This window comes from Emys orbicularis, chromosome 8 (genome assembly GCF_028017835.1).
Source record: "Emys orbicularis isolate rEmyOrb1 chromosome 8, rEmyOrb1.hap1, whole genome shotgun sequence".
Taxonomy (NCBI): Eukaryota; Metazoa; Chordata; order Testudines; family Emydidae; genus Emys; species Emys orbicularis.
In genome coordinates, this window is record NC_088690.1 from 53704081 (window position 1) to 53719924 (window position 15844).

Genomic DNA, 15844 nt, shown 5'->3' on the forward strand with positions numbered 1-15844 from the left:
CTCCCACTAGTTATAAGAATCTCTCTCTCTCTTTTTTCTTTTTTTAAAGAGATATCACTATGTTCTTTGTGCAAGAAAAACAAAGTTTGAAATGCAGCTCCCTTAGGGATTTCTTATACTGGATTTTTGGCATGGTCAGTCTGGCCAAAGGAGAGCAGTGATCAGGGAAGGGCTATCTATAAAATAAATCTATAGGAAGAATCAACATTACTAGCTCTAATAATTGGCAACTGCTGAGAAATTTTATACATTAAGAAGTTGATATTGAGTAAGGAGCCAACCCTGTTTACACTGAAGTCAATGACAATTTTACCATTGATATAAAGTGGAATGGGATCTGGGCCTTAGCTTCTAGCTTAAGTATATAGATCCATGAAATCCATACCCTTAATGTTTTATTGTGTTGAAGAAAGTCAGTGCCTTTATGTAGTAAAATAATTCATCCTGAATTGTACAGGTGTGTAAAATTTATCTCACAAGAGTCTGCATTCCAAGTTTTTTATATTTTGTCACATATTTGAAAATGGCACTGTGATGCTGTTTATAAGAAAGGTGACCATTTATATCACTGTTCTTACCACTCTAACACAATTTCCGTAAATCTTATACACAGTGTATCATGTAAGGTGCCAATGGAAAAGTTATGATTTGCTAAGTATGATTATCCTGTTTGTATGCATGTATCATCTTTGTATCTGAAGTTATGAATATTGGCTATGTGCTGTTATCTTAAACCTGTGTTATATTCTTGTGTGACATCCTCCAGATAGGACTTACATTAGGGCCAGACAGCTATGTATTGATGGCCCATCGAGGAAACTCAGCTCTCACAAAGGGCCATTTAAGAAACTCATCCCATCCAGATAGCTCTTCCTGAGGATGTCTCAGCCAGAAAGGAGCCAATGGCCGCTCCATGTGATTCAGCAAAACATGTAGAGGCACATGATATGCTCATGTGACCCTGGACTCCATCTTGGGCCAGTAACTTTCCACAAACAGGGACAGCGGGCTTTGTTTGGGACAGTAAAATTTCAAGCACATGGCAGAAGATATAAAGGACCCTGAGATATCTCCATTTTGCCTATTTCCTGCCCTAATTCTCTGGATTGTGGGTTTACAACTAAAAGGAGCATCTTGAACTTTGAACTGAGGACCTTCCAATCTTTTGGCAGTTACCAGAGAGACTCTACAAGCCATCAATTTATTCCAGGGGTGGCCAACCTGAGCCTGAGAAGGAGCCAGAATTTACCAATGTACATTGCCAAAGAGCCACAGTAATATGTCTGCAGCCCCCCCCATAAGCTCTCCCCTCCCCCCCCCCAGCTCCCAGCACCTCCCACCCATCGGCAGTCCTGCTGATCAGCGCCTCCCCCTCCCTATCACCTCTCAATCTGCTGTTTCGTGGCATGGAGGAGGCTCGGGGGGGGGGGAGGAGGAACAAGGGCACAGCAGGCTCAGGGGAGGGGGCGGAAAGGGTGGAGTGGGGGCAGGGCCTGTGGCAGAGCCAGAAGTTGAGCAGTGAGCAGCCCCTGGCACATTGGAAAGTTGGCACCTGTAGCTCCAGCCCCCAAGTCAGTGCCTATAAAAGGAGCCGCACATTAACTTCTGAAGAGCTGCATGTGGCTCCGGAGCCAAAGGTTGGCCACCCTGATCTATCCCATCATTGCTACAAACTTGATATAAGGACTTGGAATTATTTGTATGTATGTGATCTATTAACCATTTATAACTCTCTTCTTTTATTATTAAATCTTTAGTTTGTTTACTAAAGATTGGCTGACAGCATGGTATTTGAGTGAGATTCATATTGACCTGGAGGTATGTGTCTGATCCTTTGGGATTAGAAAGAACATCACATATAATGAAATGGGTTTTCAGTAACCCCTCACTGTATTAGACTTGGTTGTCTGGATGGGAGCCAAGGGCTGGAATGTTTACAGGGGATTGTGTTTGGCTTCTGGTTAACCAGTGTGGTATTACAAAAGCTGTTTTGTTACTGGTTTGATTAATCTAATTATAGAATAAACCACCATTTTGGGGAATAGTCTGCTCCTGTTCCTTGCAGTCTGCCCTGCATGTAGCATTCTCAGTGTGGCCCTTCCAGGAACCCGGGCACAGTCGCCACTTTAACAAACATTTAAAATGGAAAATATTGAGAGAAAATATTCATGAAATTGGCAGATGTTTTACAAAAATAGGAGCATTTTGAACCAAATTACTTTGCATCCAAAGCATGCACAATTCTGTATTTTTTAAAATAAAGAAATGGCCATTTATGCTGGAATTTTGTAAATGTTTGTAGATGCAAAACAAAAATGTAAAAAAGTACAAATCACAGTGAAACATGAAAATTCACAAAAAATGCTTTCCTCAGTTTCGCATGGCCCCTTCACCTGAGCAATGGTGTGTTGTAATGCATGTCCAGATCCAGTTACATAGATTTAGCAAATTTCTTGAAGGAGTGGCACCTGCAGTACATATCCTATGTATGGTTAGTGCTTGGAGAGTTCTTGTTGAAGTATTTTCTTGCCTCAACATTGCTGAGGGACACAGAGCAGCGGGATGGATTCTGTCTTCTGTATTCAATGCTTTCCACTATTGCTTGCTTCATCACCTGTAAAACAGAGTCAAAGTTCAGGGCAAAGAATTGACACTGAAGGTGGTTCTTTAACTGATGGCAAAAAGCCATATCAGCTTGTACAACTGTTGCTCTTAATACCAGAAGCAAGCCAGTATTGCTTAGAAGAAAGGGCTTTAAAAACAAATAAACAGACCATATGTTGAAATTTTTGAAAAAAAGAACATCGTTCCTTCCCCCCACACACATACCTCCCCCAAGAAGAATCCTAACTACTTCTCAATCTCTTATGGTCAATCACTAGTTTGTTGGTTTTTTTAAATAGTAACCTCTGATAAAATATAGGTGACAACTGGAAGACTGGAGAATTTTGAAATGAGAAGGCTGTATAATATGGTAGCTTATTATGAATTATGATTTGTCCTAATACAGTCCTTTTATCATGGTAGCATCAACAATATGCACTAAAAGACCTGACAAATAAACACTGGGGAAGTGTCTTATTTTGGGGCTCTATCCTGATAACTGACAATGAAAGAAGTTAGTTCCTCACTTTATACTCAGGACACACTATTTTGCCACAGTTTAATTCCTAGGTCATCCTGCCTTTACCCTCATTTTGGTCACACTAAAAGTCCCATAAGCCTTTGGTCCACGCAATGTGTCTACCCTTTGATCAAAAATACAACAATAAACTTAATGGCTGTGAGGACTTAACAGGGCCCACTAGTCAACGGAGGAATAGCCAGGATTGTCCGGAAAGAACCATAAAGTGGTGGCAGATTGCCCATCTCAATTTAAAAAGCAAATGAATGTCCATTTAAAGAGGTCATTTGCCAGGATATGCAAGAGTCTGGGGAGGCAAAAAGGTCAGGGTTTTTTTCCCCCCTCTATAAACCACTGCAAACTCAAATATTCACTCTGCCAAAAAGGGAAGAGCACAAGAGCAGCAGCAGCAGCAGCTAAAAAAAGAGAGAAAGCTAAAATCATCTACTTTGGCTTGATTTCATACTCCATGGGTCATCTAAAGAGAATGTCTGCACTACTACCTGAATTAATTGAAGAACCTCATGAATTAGTCATGTAAACATTTCTCATCTGCTGTTTCAATTCTGCTATGTAGACAATCTTGTTATGAAATAATGTTCCGTGCCTGCTATAGAAAATTATACATCACAAAAGAGGAAGACTGTCTTTAAAAAATGTCTATGTTAAAAATCCTAATTCTTTGATGTTGAAAGTAGAAGGCAATATAGCCACTAGGTGGCATATTTTGATCATGTACTTATTACAAAGATCTGAAACTTGCAGCAGAAAAAATTTACAACTGTTGAGTGAAATCACTAGAACAAAAATATACTTGGGCCCTGATTCTGATCTTGTTTAATGTAAATCAGGTGTAATGACTGAAGTAAATGGAGTTACACTGCAGTATATGAAATCAGAATTTGGTCCATATCTGATTTTGGGGTGTAAATCAAACTCTACAAGAATATTCAGATTTAATGGTAACATTAAATCATTAATATGACTTCTAACTGTTTTAAATTTTACTTTTATTTCCTTAGCTCAGACTTAAAAGCATTTAGTGATTACAGTTTCAGCAGAACAAATCAGTCTCTAGCAGACTGATTCTGAGCTCATTTACCAAAGAATTATTTAAGAATTATATATCTTATATAGCAACTTTCATCCATAGAACTCAGACCACTTTACAAAAATGGCAAATGTCATTATCCCCATTTTCAGATGAGGAAACAGAACCACAGAGTGGTGAAATCACTTGTTCAAAGTCACACAGCAAAGTAAGTAGCAGAGCTCAGAATACATCTCATAGATTAAGGCCAGAAGGGACCATCATGATCATTTAGTCTGACCTCCTGCACATTGCAGGCCACAGAACCTCGCCCACACACTCCTTTAATATACCCATAACCTCTGGCTGAGTTACTGAAGTCCCCAAATCATGATTTAAAGACTTCAAATTACAGAGAAATCACCATTTACTTTGGTTTAAACCAGCAAGTAACTCGTGCCCCAAGCTGCAGAGGAAGGCAAAAAACCCTCAAGGCCTCTGCCAATCTGACCTGGGGGGAAATTCCTTCCAGACCCCAAACATGGCAGTCAGTTGGACCCTGAGCATTTCGGCAAGACCCAACAGTCATACACCTATAGAATTCTCTGTAGTAGCTCGGAGCCCTCCCCATCTAATGTCCCATTACTGGCCATTGGAGATATTTGGTGCTAGCAGTCACAAATCAGCTACATGCCATTGCAGGTAGTCTCATCATACAATCCTCTCCATAAATTTATCAAGCTCAGTCTTGAAGCCAATTAGTTTTTTTGCCCTCACTGCTCCCTTGGAAGGCTGTTACAGAACTTCACTCCTATTCCCCTAGGTCACTGAACCAAATGGCTTCACCTGGTTACCTGGGAGGAGCTCAGATATTGCAATAATGGAACAGTGAAAACAAAAAACAGATTAGATTAGAATATTAACCCAAATTGGAATGAACCCTGAACAAGCACAGGAACTCAGACATGAAAAGCATTATAGATTTCGTTACACTCTATCCAATTCTTCTGTTATGGCAGGAAACTACCAGTACATTAAAATAATCTTCATACACATATAAAATGAAATGCAGAACTACAAAACAGGGAATAACTGGCTAGGTAGTAATGCTGCTTAAAAGGATCTGGGGATTATAAACTCTGGAACAGGCTTCCAAGAGAGGCTGTGGAATCCCTGTCAGTAGAGGTTTTTAAGAACAGGTTGGACAAACACCTGTCAGGGATGGTCTAGGCCTCAGCACAGGGGGTGGACTTGATACCCTCTCAAGATCCCTTCCAACCCTATATTTCTATGGTTCTATAGCTCCTGAGACATTCTTTAGCTGTTTCTTTTTAATGGAAAATATCTCTGTTATCTCAGCAGCATGATTACCTTGGAGCTTACACAGTTACAAGAAGAGATCATCATGTATGACTGTATTTACTGCAGCTCTGGAATTCCAGACTTTAAGACCAGATGCCAAAAGAAAGGGCAAAATTCTCCTCTCTGAATCTCACTGCCCATCTCATCCATCTCCTTCCCCATTTTATACAGGACCCCATCAGTATAGTATCTGAGCAGTTAAAATAGAAACAGCTACTTCTTTTCTCCCTCCCTTCCCAGTCTGCAAGGGAAATAACTCCACCAGTTCACAGTTTTTGTGTTTATGTGTGCATTGCATGGAAGCATAAGTTCATAAAGAATTTATCCAGAAAAGCTTAATTGAACATTTTTCATTTAGGGCCTTACCCAACTCCCATTACGATCAATGTCAGTCTTTCCATTGACTTTAATGGGCTGTGAGCCAACCCTTAAAATTTGAAAATGTTGAGGTCAATTCCCTCATCTTGGTCCAGCTGCTTCAGAGTTCAAGTGAAATGAAGCATCCTGGTTGTGAAGGGTCCAGGGTGATCTCTCAGTGAACTAGGACCAAATCCCATGCAGGTGCTTTGAATATCAAGACAGAGATACCAGTCTGTATTCACTGGGGAGCCAGTACAGAAGGGAGCACTGATTGAAGTGTTACAGTGAGTCCAGAGTTGCTAGGCAGACGGGATGCTAGTTGTTTACTCACTGGAGCTTTTTCAGTGTGTGGCTTGCCACAAACATCATGTATTGCAATAAACAAGTTTGGAAGTAAAAATAAATGGATCACCAAGGCCTTGGACAGGTTTGTGTCTGGTACTAATGAATACAATCAGCCGCACATGGAAATTGGCATTTTTTGTCATCATGGCCATTCAGTCTCTTTCCAGAACCAAGATGCCATTAATAATGGGAGCCATAATGGAGAAGACAAGCTGTCCCCTCCCTCTCCTACCAACGTCACTTGGTCTTGTCAGTTGCCTTTATCAAGGTGCTGATTTGGCCAGTCACTGAGAAAGCTGGGAGATGGTGCTATTTATCTTCCCTGTTATAGGTAGTGTTCTACATTCAAATTGGTCTGTAGAGCTTCCATTGAGATCAATGGGATTCTGCACACAAATCAAGGGCAGTATAGGATCCTTAAAGGTTAACTGGCTTTGTTTTTTAAAAGTGAACTTTTCCATCTTACTAGTTGGGCTGTGCTTCCTTTGTGAATTGTGTAAAAAAGATTAATGCAAAACAGCATAGCTAACTGCATATAAAAATAAGTTTTTGTGCAAGTTTGCACTTTTCCGCACACAGGCAGAAAAAAAAAATCGAAGATTTTTAGCCAGTAAATTTAGGGGGTTATTCTCATCTCTAGTTAATCCCATCGCTAAGTGGACTCCTGAAAGCACCTCTGAACTGGTGTAAATCAGACATTTTTACACTGTACTTACGTCTAAGTTATTCAGAGTGTTAAATTCCATTAGATCATGAAGCCTTTTGAAAGCTTCATTGGAATATTGGAAGTTGAAGGTAGAGAACGGAGTATTAGGATCATCAAAAATATCGAAGTCAGCAAAGTCCTTCTCTCTCTGAGTTTCTCTTGGAACACCTATAGAGACAACAAAAAACAGAGACAATATTTTATCGTTTTGAAAAAATAAAAGGGAAAGTTTTAAGAGATGAAGTATAAATTATATAACAATAACTTGCTTTTATATGGGGCTCTGGAAATTCATGGCAATTATGGAAAGATTTCTAGGTATTGCTGATAAAAAGTATTCACAATGTAACAACTGATATATTAATTTATTGTTTCCAGGAACACCAAATTTTAGTGTCTTTTAGTGTCTATTACGAACACACCTGGAGCTTTGTATTCCCGGAAGTTGATGTTTGCCAGAACAAAGTGGATGATGGTTGGACAGTCTTTCTCTGTATCAGTATTCTTGGGTTTGAAAACATAGCACTCCTTCAGGCCCTCTCGATCAAACACATGTGGATCTATTTTTGGAAAAGGAAGGTTGTTCATTTTGGCCCATTTTTCAGCAAGCAAAATTTCCTAAAAAAGGAAGTAAAGTTTCAAAAGTTTACAAACAGCCATCACAGTTGGGGACTTTCTATTGAGGGTCACAGAGATAAACAAAGATAACCGATGATAGGAACAATCTTACAAACCATTGCTTTCTGACTGCAGCAGGAGTATTGGCATGAGTGAGGCGTTGCCAAATTGGGCTTGATATCTAAACACAAACAACTTTTGGTTTGAAGTGTAGGCTCTCCTTTAAAGATTGCTCAATCCAAATCATTAAAGTGAAGTTCCACTCTTAAAAACAGGTCTCCAAATTAATTTTCTTATGCAACTCTGCTCCCCAGAGACTCATATCTGATGACTTTATTGATAAAAATACATTTTAAAAATGATTTTTTACCCCTGTAACTCTTGCAGGGCCAACCAAGGAGGAGCAAAATTGAATTCCACCTTCAGTATCATCATCAAAATTGTTTAAAAAGCCAGTTACATCTGTGTGAACCCAGTGAAAATAATGGGGTTGCACAACTGCCATTGAAGACATTATTTGAAGACAATGGGGTTGCACAGCTGTAATTCAAGGCCTAATTTGGCCCGCACAACCTCTATTACTAGTGATAATTCACAAAAAGGGGAGAGCTCATCTTGACTCTCAGATTTCAGGATGAGTTTGCTTTGCTGACGGCTAAAAAAAACCCCACCCATAATTTTATTTTTAAGCTGGCCACCACTGCTATGGAAACCAAAGAGATTTAATCAACACTGATCCACAGAACGCTACATTTACAGAATTACTTCTCCAAGCAGAACTGCATTTTAAAATCATGCTACAGCCAGGATGGAAACTTGGAAAATAGTATGTTTTCTTCTCAGGACAGAGAAGTAAACAAAATCATTTGCAGACAATGACTCAAAAGCACATAATGTGGGCGAATTGTGGGAGGGTAGGGAAGATCAGTCTATATTTAACCATGTGTTATCTAAATATAATCAGAACAAAATAGGATTTTCCTTTGGGAAACCATTTTGAACACGCAAGAGACTAAAAGGCAGTGGGTATGAAATAATAATGGGTGAATATAGTCATTGTCTTCAGCTGGCAGATTTCACTATATTTTGGAGAGATAAGACATATTTCAAATCTATTGCAAACAAAGGGCAAATTCTGCACTGATGTGTGCTCTGCGAAAAGCAAGTCAATGGGAGCTGCACAAAGTGTACACATCAGTGCAGAATTTGGCTCAGGTCCTTTTTGGCAGAGTGAAAGTGGCTAGCAGAAAACTACCGTCTACAGATTATAGCTGTTTGCTAGGTAGAGGTATGTCAGTATTTCTGTCATACACTTCAGTGTTCAGAATTAATAGTTCAGTCTTTTAAGAGATCACTTTGAGACAAAACTTGATGCATTTCATTTTTGTTCTTTGCCAAGCTCCTAAATGGCTTTTAGAGTTTTTTGATGGAATTTATATGAAGGTCTAAAAGTGCAAGAAACCCTCTTGCTATTTTTAATAAATATCTTAATGTTGCTATATGCTACCTTCCAATCTGCATGCAAAATACCTACCAACAGACAGAAAGCTCAATGCACAAAGAGCAGTACAGGAGTAGGCACTTAAAACCTTGCACAGACAACACTATTGGGAAAACATAAAAATGAGAGAAAAGAAAAGATGTCTCAGTGGCAATGACCTTACAAGTCAATGATACTAGCTAATCAGGACAATGGACCCTATGCTCCCTTAATGACAAAAAATGGGCGAAATCTGCAAGTGAATTTTGCCTAATTAAGCATTAGACTTCAGGATTCAGTCAATTAAGTCGAGGTGGGGTGTTTATGCAGGGAAGATCTAAGCAGCATGCCAAGTACAGGGACAGTTTGAGTTTTTTTAACCTACTATTGTTACAAATAGTACCTAATTACTGTAGTTGAAAGAGATTAGAGAGAAGTTCTCTATTTTTTCAGTTTGTTTACTCTTTGCAATTGTCTATAGCTCATATTACTGTTTCCCAACATAGTCAATGGTCAGTGTTGTTTGAGTGGCTCTTACACATGGCAGCAGAGGAGAGAGAAATCTTTCTTTTTTAATTGACAATGTGGTTGTAAAACCACAACAATTTTCAGTTGTTCTCCAAAACAGGTGTATTCCCTGACACTACTTTAAGCTCACTTTTAACAACTGACTAGGATTTCAAACTGATGGTGTCCCTTTAAGTATCCCATGAAAATTTCCTTGCTGTTATTGTTTTTCTGTTGGCTTTAACATTCCTGGAAGACATAAACCTTTCTCTGGTCATTTAGAGCTGTCTGCATGTTTTGTCTGTCTGCTTAGATTGCAAAGGCAATGGATCAGGCATTCCACTCTTGCCACTTAAGAAATAATAAATGTCATTTAACCTTTATTTTGCAGTGAGTACTTTAGTTTAGGTTGGATGGGACTATTCTTAGAAAATCTTAGATGAAACACGGGGCTTACTTTGGCAATGGCACAACTGAAAAGTCTGCTTCACTTCCAACATATTGTATGATCAACTGTATTGCAATGACTGAACAAAGATAAATCTCTACAAGACGATACAGAGACATTCCCTACGTCATATCATGGAGTTGCTCTATGAAGCTAGAGCATAGGAATTCTGGTTCATATTCCAGCTATTACATTCTTTCCAGCTGCTAATGTGTATGTGTTTAATCTTAAGAATTCTTACGTCAGCTACACAGCAACCACCTTCTTAAGTAGTTATAACATGCAATAGTTATAAACTTGGACCTTTCTCATGCTATTTCTAATACGATTGAGACTCTTGTGGTACAGTAAGATTGGCGTACATGTTTACCTCCCTTTTCGCAAACAAACTGTAGACTTCACCTAACTCCTACGTGAATACAAAGGACCTGACTCATGTATACTACAGCCACTTTACATCACTCTGGCAGAGTAAAAGGGCCTGAAAATGCATGTAGCAGTGTAAAGGAAGATCAGGGCCCAACAGTTCTCAAACTGCTATAATTTTCACTCTGCAACCCCATCTATCAGGCTGGGTCACTTTCCTGAAAGTACTTTCTAACAGAATATCTGATTCACTTTTGAATGACACCATGCAATCCATTTTGCAGACTTCCTCTTACCTAATCATCATTATTGTAACAGATATAGCAATTTCCTCCAAACTCTTTGGAAAATCTTACTGTATTAAATCTATGTATCATTGTGGCTCAGGGATTGTATGTAATTCCATAGGGGAGAGTAATGACAGCCCCTTCCCTGGAGCTAAGAACTTGGGGGGGGGGAGGGGGAGGAGGAATTAGGCAAATTTACTTAGGTTGTAACACCTCCAGAGAGATACCACAGACAAAGGATTTTTGGATAAATAGTGTGAGTTTAAACTGAATCACAACAGGACCATCTTTCTGGCCCAGCAAATAGAGAGGACCTTCTGTTCAAGAGTGGGCCCCAATCTGCTGGGGAGAGTTGGAAGCACTGACACTGACCAAAGCGCTTGTGGAGATAGAAGGTGATCTCTAGTTAGCTTATTAGCATACATGTAGGCTCTTTTATTGTTTATAATAAGTTTTCTCTGTAATGCCTTTACCGCAAGAATAAATGTGCTTGCTTAGAAAAAAACGGTGTGGTAACTTAAAATGGTGGGCATTTACGCTGCTTATAGCCTCTGAGAAGAAGGTAAAGCAGCCTGCTGAGGCAGTCTGACTTGCTAGGGAATTCACAGGGCAGGCCTGTGCAGGAACTGTGCAGCCTAGAAATACCCCGGTCAAGAGGGAGAAAGAAGCAGCTTTTCATCAAGATGGTCAGGGATGCAACCCTATGCTCTGAGTGTCCCTAGCCTTGGTTTGCCATAAGCTGGGAGTGGACGACTGGGGATGGATCATTCAGTGATTGCCTGTTCCTGTTCTGTTCATTTCCTCTAAAGCATGTGGCACTGGCCACTGTCGGAAGACAGGATACTGGGCTAGATGGACCATTGGTCTGACCCAGTATGGCCATTCTTATGCCCAAGAGAGGTGACAGCTGGGGAGCCAGAAGCTGCTAGAGCGGGTGCTCCTGCTAGACCACAGAGGGGGATATAGGTGCAGTTGCCCTGAACTGTGACAATGATCATTATCTATTTTTGAAGAATAGCCCCATTAATCCTGCAGGCACAGTGCCAAATTTTCATCTCAGTTAAACCCATTCAATGCTACTGAATTCACATCAGTGCACTAGATTTTACATTACAAGGGACAAGGACCCATGTTGGTGCAGTGTCAAGCATATGCTTGGTGCTCAATATATAACAACATTATATTAATGATTAATTAATAACATAATAAATGGAAATGACTTCCTCTTAGAGCTGGAGAAATTGTTAACTTTCGGATTATAAAGAAAACCTGCTTTCTGGCAGGGAGTTTCTGAAGAAGTCATCATGTCTGATCCACTTCTCAGCCTTTCCATTGAATTCACTGAGAGTCAGACCAGGTCCTCCGTGTCTAAACTAATGACAGAGAAATTCATTTGGTTTGAAAATCTCTTGTCTGGAAAGAAGTCAGAATGGAAAAGGGAAAGAGTGTTCTAAATCTCTATCACACGGTGCTGGATACTTTAAAAAACAACAACCGGAACTGCTCTGATGAAAAATCTCCAAGCCACGACAATTGGACTCCTAAAATTTCTAACCATTTCTTCATTTAAAGCCTTTGTGGCCAGTTACTGATCTGTAATCATACTTTTACATTTAGGGTAAAATGTTCAAAAGCGCTTAAGTGACTTCGGAGCCTAAGTCTCAATTTCAAAAGTGACTCAGGCACTGTCAGAGTCTAAATCTCATTGAAAGTTAATAATCCATAGCAGGATTTAGGTGTGGCAATCCAATGGAATCCTCAGCCCCAAGTTAGGCACCTCTACTCCCTGTACAGTGCATGGGGAGAGCTAGGTGCCTCAGAGAGGGATTCACAGTAGTCAGCATGCTGAAAGGGGGAGCCATATAAGGTAGCCCATCGGAAATGCTGAGGAGAGGGGAGTGGCCTAGGCCCCACCCCTTAGAAGTAATTAAGCAACTAACTCCAGGCTGGATGAAGATGCCTATCTCCACTCGGCCTTCACAGCTGTAAACCTTATCCTAGAGCAAGGCACCTACACCCTTTCTCACAAAAAACAAGAGAGGGACAGCCAACGGCCTGGGCGCTCATCCTGGGATGTGGGAGATCTGGGTTCAAGTCCCTGCTCCAAATCAAGCAGAGTGGGGATTTGAAGTCTCCCTCATCCCAGGTGAGAGCCCTTACCACTGGGCAACTGAGCTGGTACCTACGTACGTATGTGCACATGCACACTACCCTCCAGCCTCCTCAACCAGCTGCCCCTCCCGCCACTTCCTGATCAGTCAGCCTTGGCTTTCTTTTGTGCAAAGTCTGATCGAGTGGGTATACTCTGAACAGGCCAACTGGACTTAATCCCCGCTGTAGTCAGCACTAGATCAACAGAAGAGTTCATCTGTCGACCTGTCTGCTGCCTCTTGGGAAAGTGGATTACCTTTGCGGATAGGAAAACCTTTCCTGTCAGCATTGGTAGTGTCTACACTGAAGCGCTACAGCTGTGCTACTACAGCATTTCAAGTGTAGACAAGCCCTTAGGAGGCTAGGGAATTTAGGTGGTAGCTGAATGGAGATTTTGAGGATCTCAATATCACATAAATATCAGAACCAGCCCCTTGGTGCATCCAGCCCTAACTATGTCAGTCATGTCTGAAAATAAGACAGGTACTTCTGAAAACATTACCGCTATTAACTATTTATTTATAACAACAACCTAGTAGTATTTAAACTAAGGTTAAGTTATGTTTACACTTAGGGCCGGCTCCAGGCACCAGCTGACCAAGCACATGCCTGGGGCGGCACCTGAGAAGGGGCGGCCAATGTTGGGGTGGCGGGGGGCGCTCGCGGTGGGGTTTTTTTTTTTTTTTTTTTTTGCAGGGCGGCGCTCGAGGGTTTTTTCTTTTCTTTTTTTCGGCCGGGCAGCGCGGGGGGTGTTTTGGCGGTGCGGCGCTGGGGGGGGGGGCGGGATTTGGTGGCACGGCCCGGCGCTCCGGGGGTTTGGGCAGCGCGGCGCTGGGGGGGGGGGGAGATGGGGGTTTGGCCGGCCCTGCGCTCGGGGGGCGGGGGTTTGGCCGGCCCCGCACTCCGGGGGTTTGGTCGGCGAGGCGAGGCGAGGCGCTCGGGGGGGGCGGGGGTTTGGCCGGCCCGGCGCGGTGCTCCAGGGGGTTTGGCCGGCCCGGCCCAGCGCGGCGCTCGAGGGGGGACCCGGGGTTTGGCCGGCCCGGCACTCGGGGGGGTTGGGCGGCCCGGCCCGGCGCTCGAGGGGGGGCCCGGGGTTTGGCCGGCCTGGCGCTCAGGGAGGTTGGACGGCCCGGCATGGCGCTCGGGGGGGCGGGGTTTGGCCGGCACAGCGCTCCGGGGGTTTGGGCAGCCCGGCACTCGGGGGGGGGTAGGCCGGCCTGGCGTGACGCTCGGGGGGGTTGGCTGGCCCGGCGCTCCGGGGATTTGGCCGGACCGGCAAGGCGAGGCGCTCGGGGGGCGGGGGGGTTGGCCAGCGCGGCGCTCGGGGGGGGTAGGCCGGCCTGGCGTGACGCTCGGGGGGGTTGGGTGGCCCGGCGTGGCGCTCGGGGGGGGGCAGGGGTTTGGCTGGCCCGGTGCTCGGGGGGTTTGGGCGGCCTGGCACTTGGGGGGGGCAGGGGTCTTGGCGGCCCAGCGAGGCGCGAGAGGGGCGGGGGTTTGGGCGGCGCGGTGCTCCGGGGGTTTCGGCGGCCCGGCGTGGCGCTGGGGGGGGTTTGGTGGCCCGGTGCGACGCTCGGGGGGGGTGGTTCTGCGCCCGGCGCTCCGGAGGTTTCGGTGGCGCGGCGCTGGGCGGGGGGGGTGTCTGTGGCACGGCGCTGGGGGGGTGGGTCAGTGGCGCGGTGCTGGGGGGGGTGTTACGGCAGAGCGGCGCTCTTCTTTTTTGCCTGAGGCGGCAAAAAAGTTAGAGCCAGCCCTGTTTACACTGCGCCACAGTGCGGACTATAGGGGTGTGAACTGCATAGCACGCACCAAAGTACTGCGATCTAATTGTCCCGTGTGGACATTGCTGTCATGAACTAAAAGGTATCTAGGTCACGTTAGCACACTCCTGTTTGAAAGAGACTGCGTTAATGTGAACTAGGAATCTTTTTGTTTGCACCAGCTGCATCCATACATGGCAGTAAGATTGCAACACTTTGGTGTGCTCTGCAATTCACATCCCCATAGCCCACACTGTGGTTCAGTGTACACAAACCCTAAGTGTACTGATACACGTTCCATAGATGATCTAATGAGTAGCTTATGATAGATAACAAAGGAGAAGATTTTTCACTTCTTACATTAAGAATTTATCCTTTTGTATTTTGTTTAACATGAGATACACATGACATCAAAAGAAGACTGAAGTAGCAGTTCATATTTCTGGATGTTTGCTTATTGTAATTCTACTGTATTATGGAACTTCCATATGGTATTTTCTTCTATATTTGTGTCGTATTGTTTTATTTTTATTATTATTAAATGTAAGTAACTTATTTGCTTAATATTGATTATAAACATTTTTTTACAAGAGGAGACAACAGATCATGGCATGTAGTTTCAAAAAAAGATTTAAGGGACAAATTCTGCATGTCTTTGTGCAGGCAAGGTTTCCAAAAAAAATCAGGTGAGGAATTATGTCAAGTGACATTTTGTTGAGGGTCAAATCCCACTGACTTCCTCTTGGTAGTAGTCTCTTCTATTTCAGCGGAATTAATCTCCTGAGTAAAGTGAACAGAATTGGGGGCTGAGTAGAAAACTGTTGACGTGAAAGTCAATTACTGCAGAGCTGGAGCAATGATGGCACCAAAGTAAGACTTTTTTTAAAAAGTCCTGTGAATGGAAGGGCCTGGAAGCCACACAAGAATGGCGTTTGCCACCAGCATGATGGGAGGATAAAAAGTATGGCCCAGCTTCTCAAAGATACGTAGGTGTATAATTTCCATTGAAATCAACTGGAGTTAGATGCCTAAATATCTTTGAGAATCTGGGCCTAACCACCTTAAAAATTATAACACAAACTGAAGGAATGGTCTGGTTTACTTACTTTGAAAGGAGGACTGGAGTCACTTGGCCTTGCAGAGAAATCAAAGGAGATTATGAGATCAACACCTCGCTGAGGTCTTAAGATAAGGGGGTATGGCAGGTTAAAGGTGAGCCCACTATCCACTACATGAATCTTTTTACTCTTCACATCTAGTGGCTCATATATCCTCTCAAACTCATCAGGATCTAGGCAAAACA

General features: G+C 42.9%; 1 protein-coding gene across 1 annotated transcript in view; it reads right to left on the reverse strand.

The window, feature by feature from the left end:
* Nucleotides 1-2482: 2482 nt before the first annotated feature.
* The window catches only part of PLA2G4A (phospholipase A2 group IVA), a 113705-nt gene continuing 100343 nt past the window's right edge, over nt 2483-15844 (reverse strand). The window contains exons 14-17 of the mRNA XM_065409689.1: nt 15648-15832; nt 7350-7545; nt 6938-7095; nt 2483-2614 (exon numbers count right to left, since the gene is read on the reverse strand). Of these exons, the coding sequence (XP_065265761.1) occupies nt 2483-2614; nt 6938-7095; nt 7350-7545; nt 15648-15832 (671 nt within the window). The remainder of the gene's footprint in view (nt 2615-6937; nt 7096-7349; nt 7546-15647; nt 15833-15844) is intronic.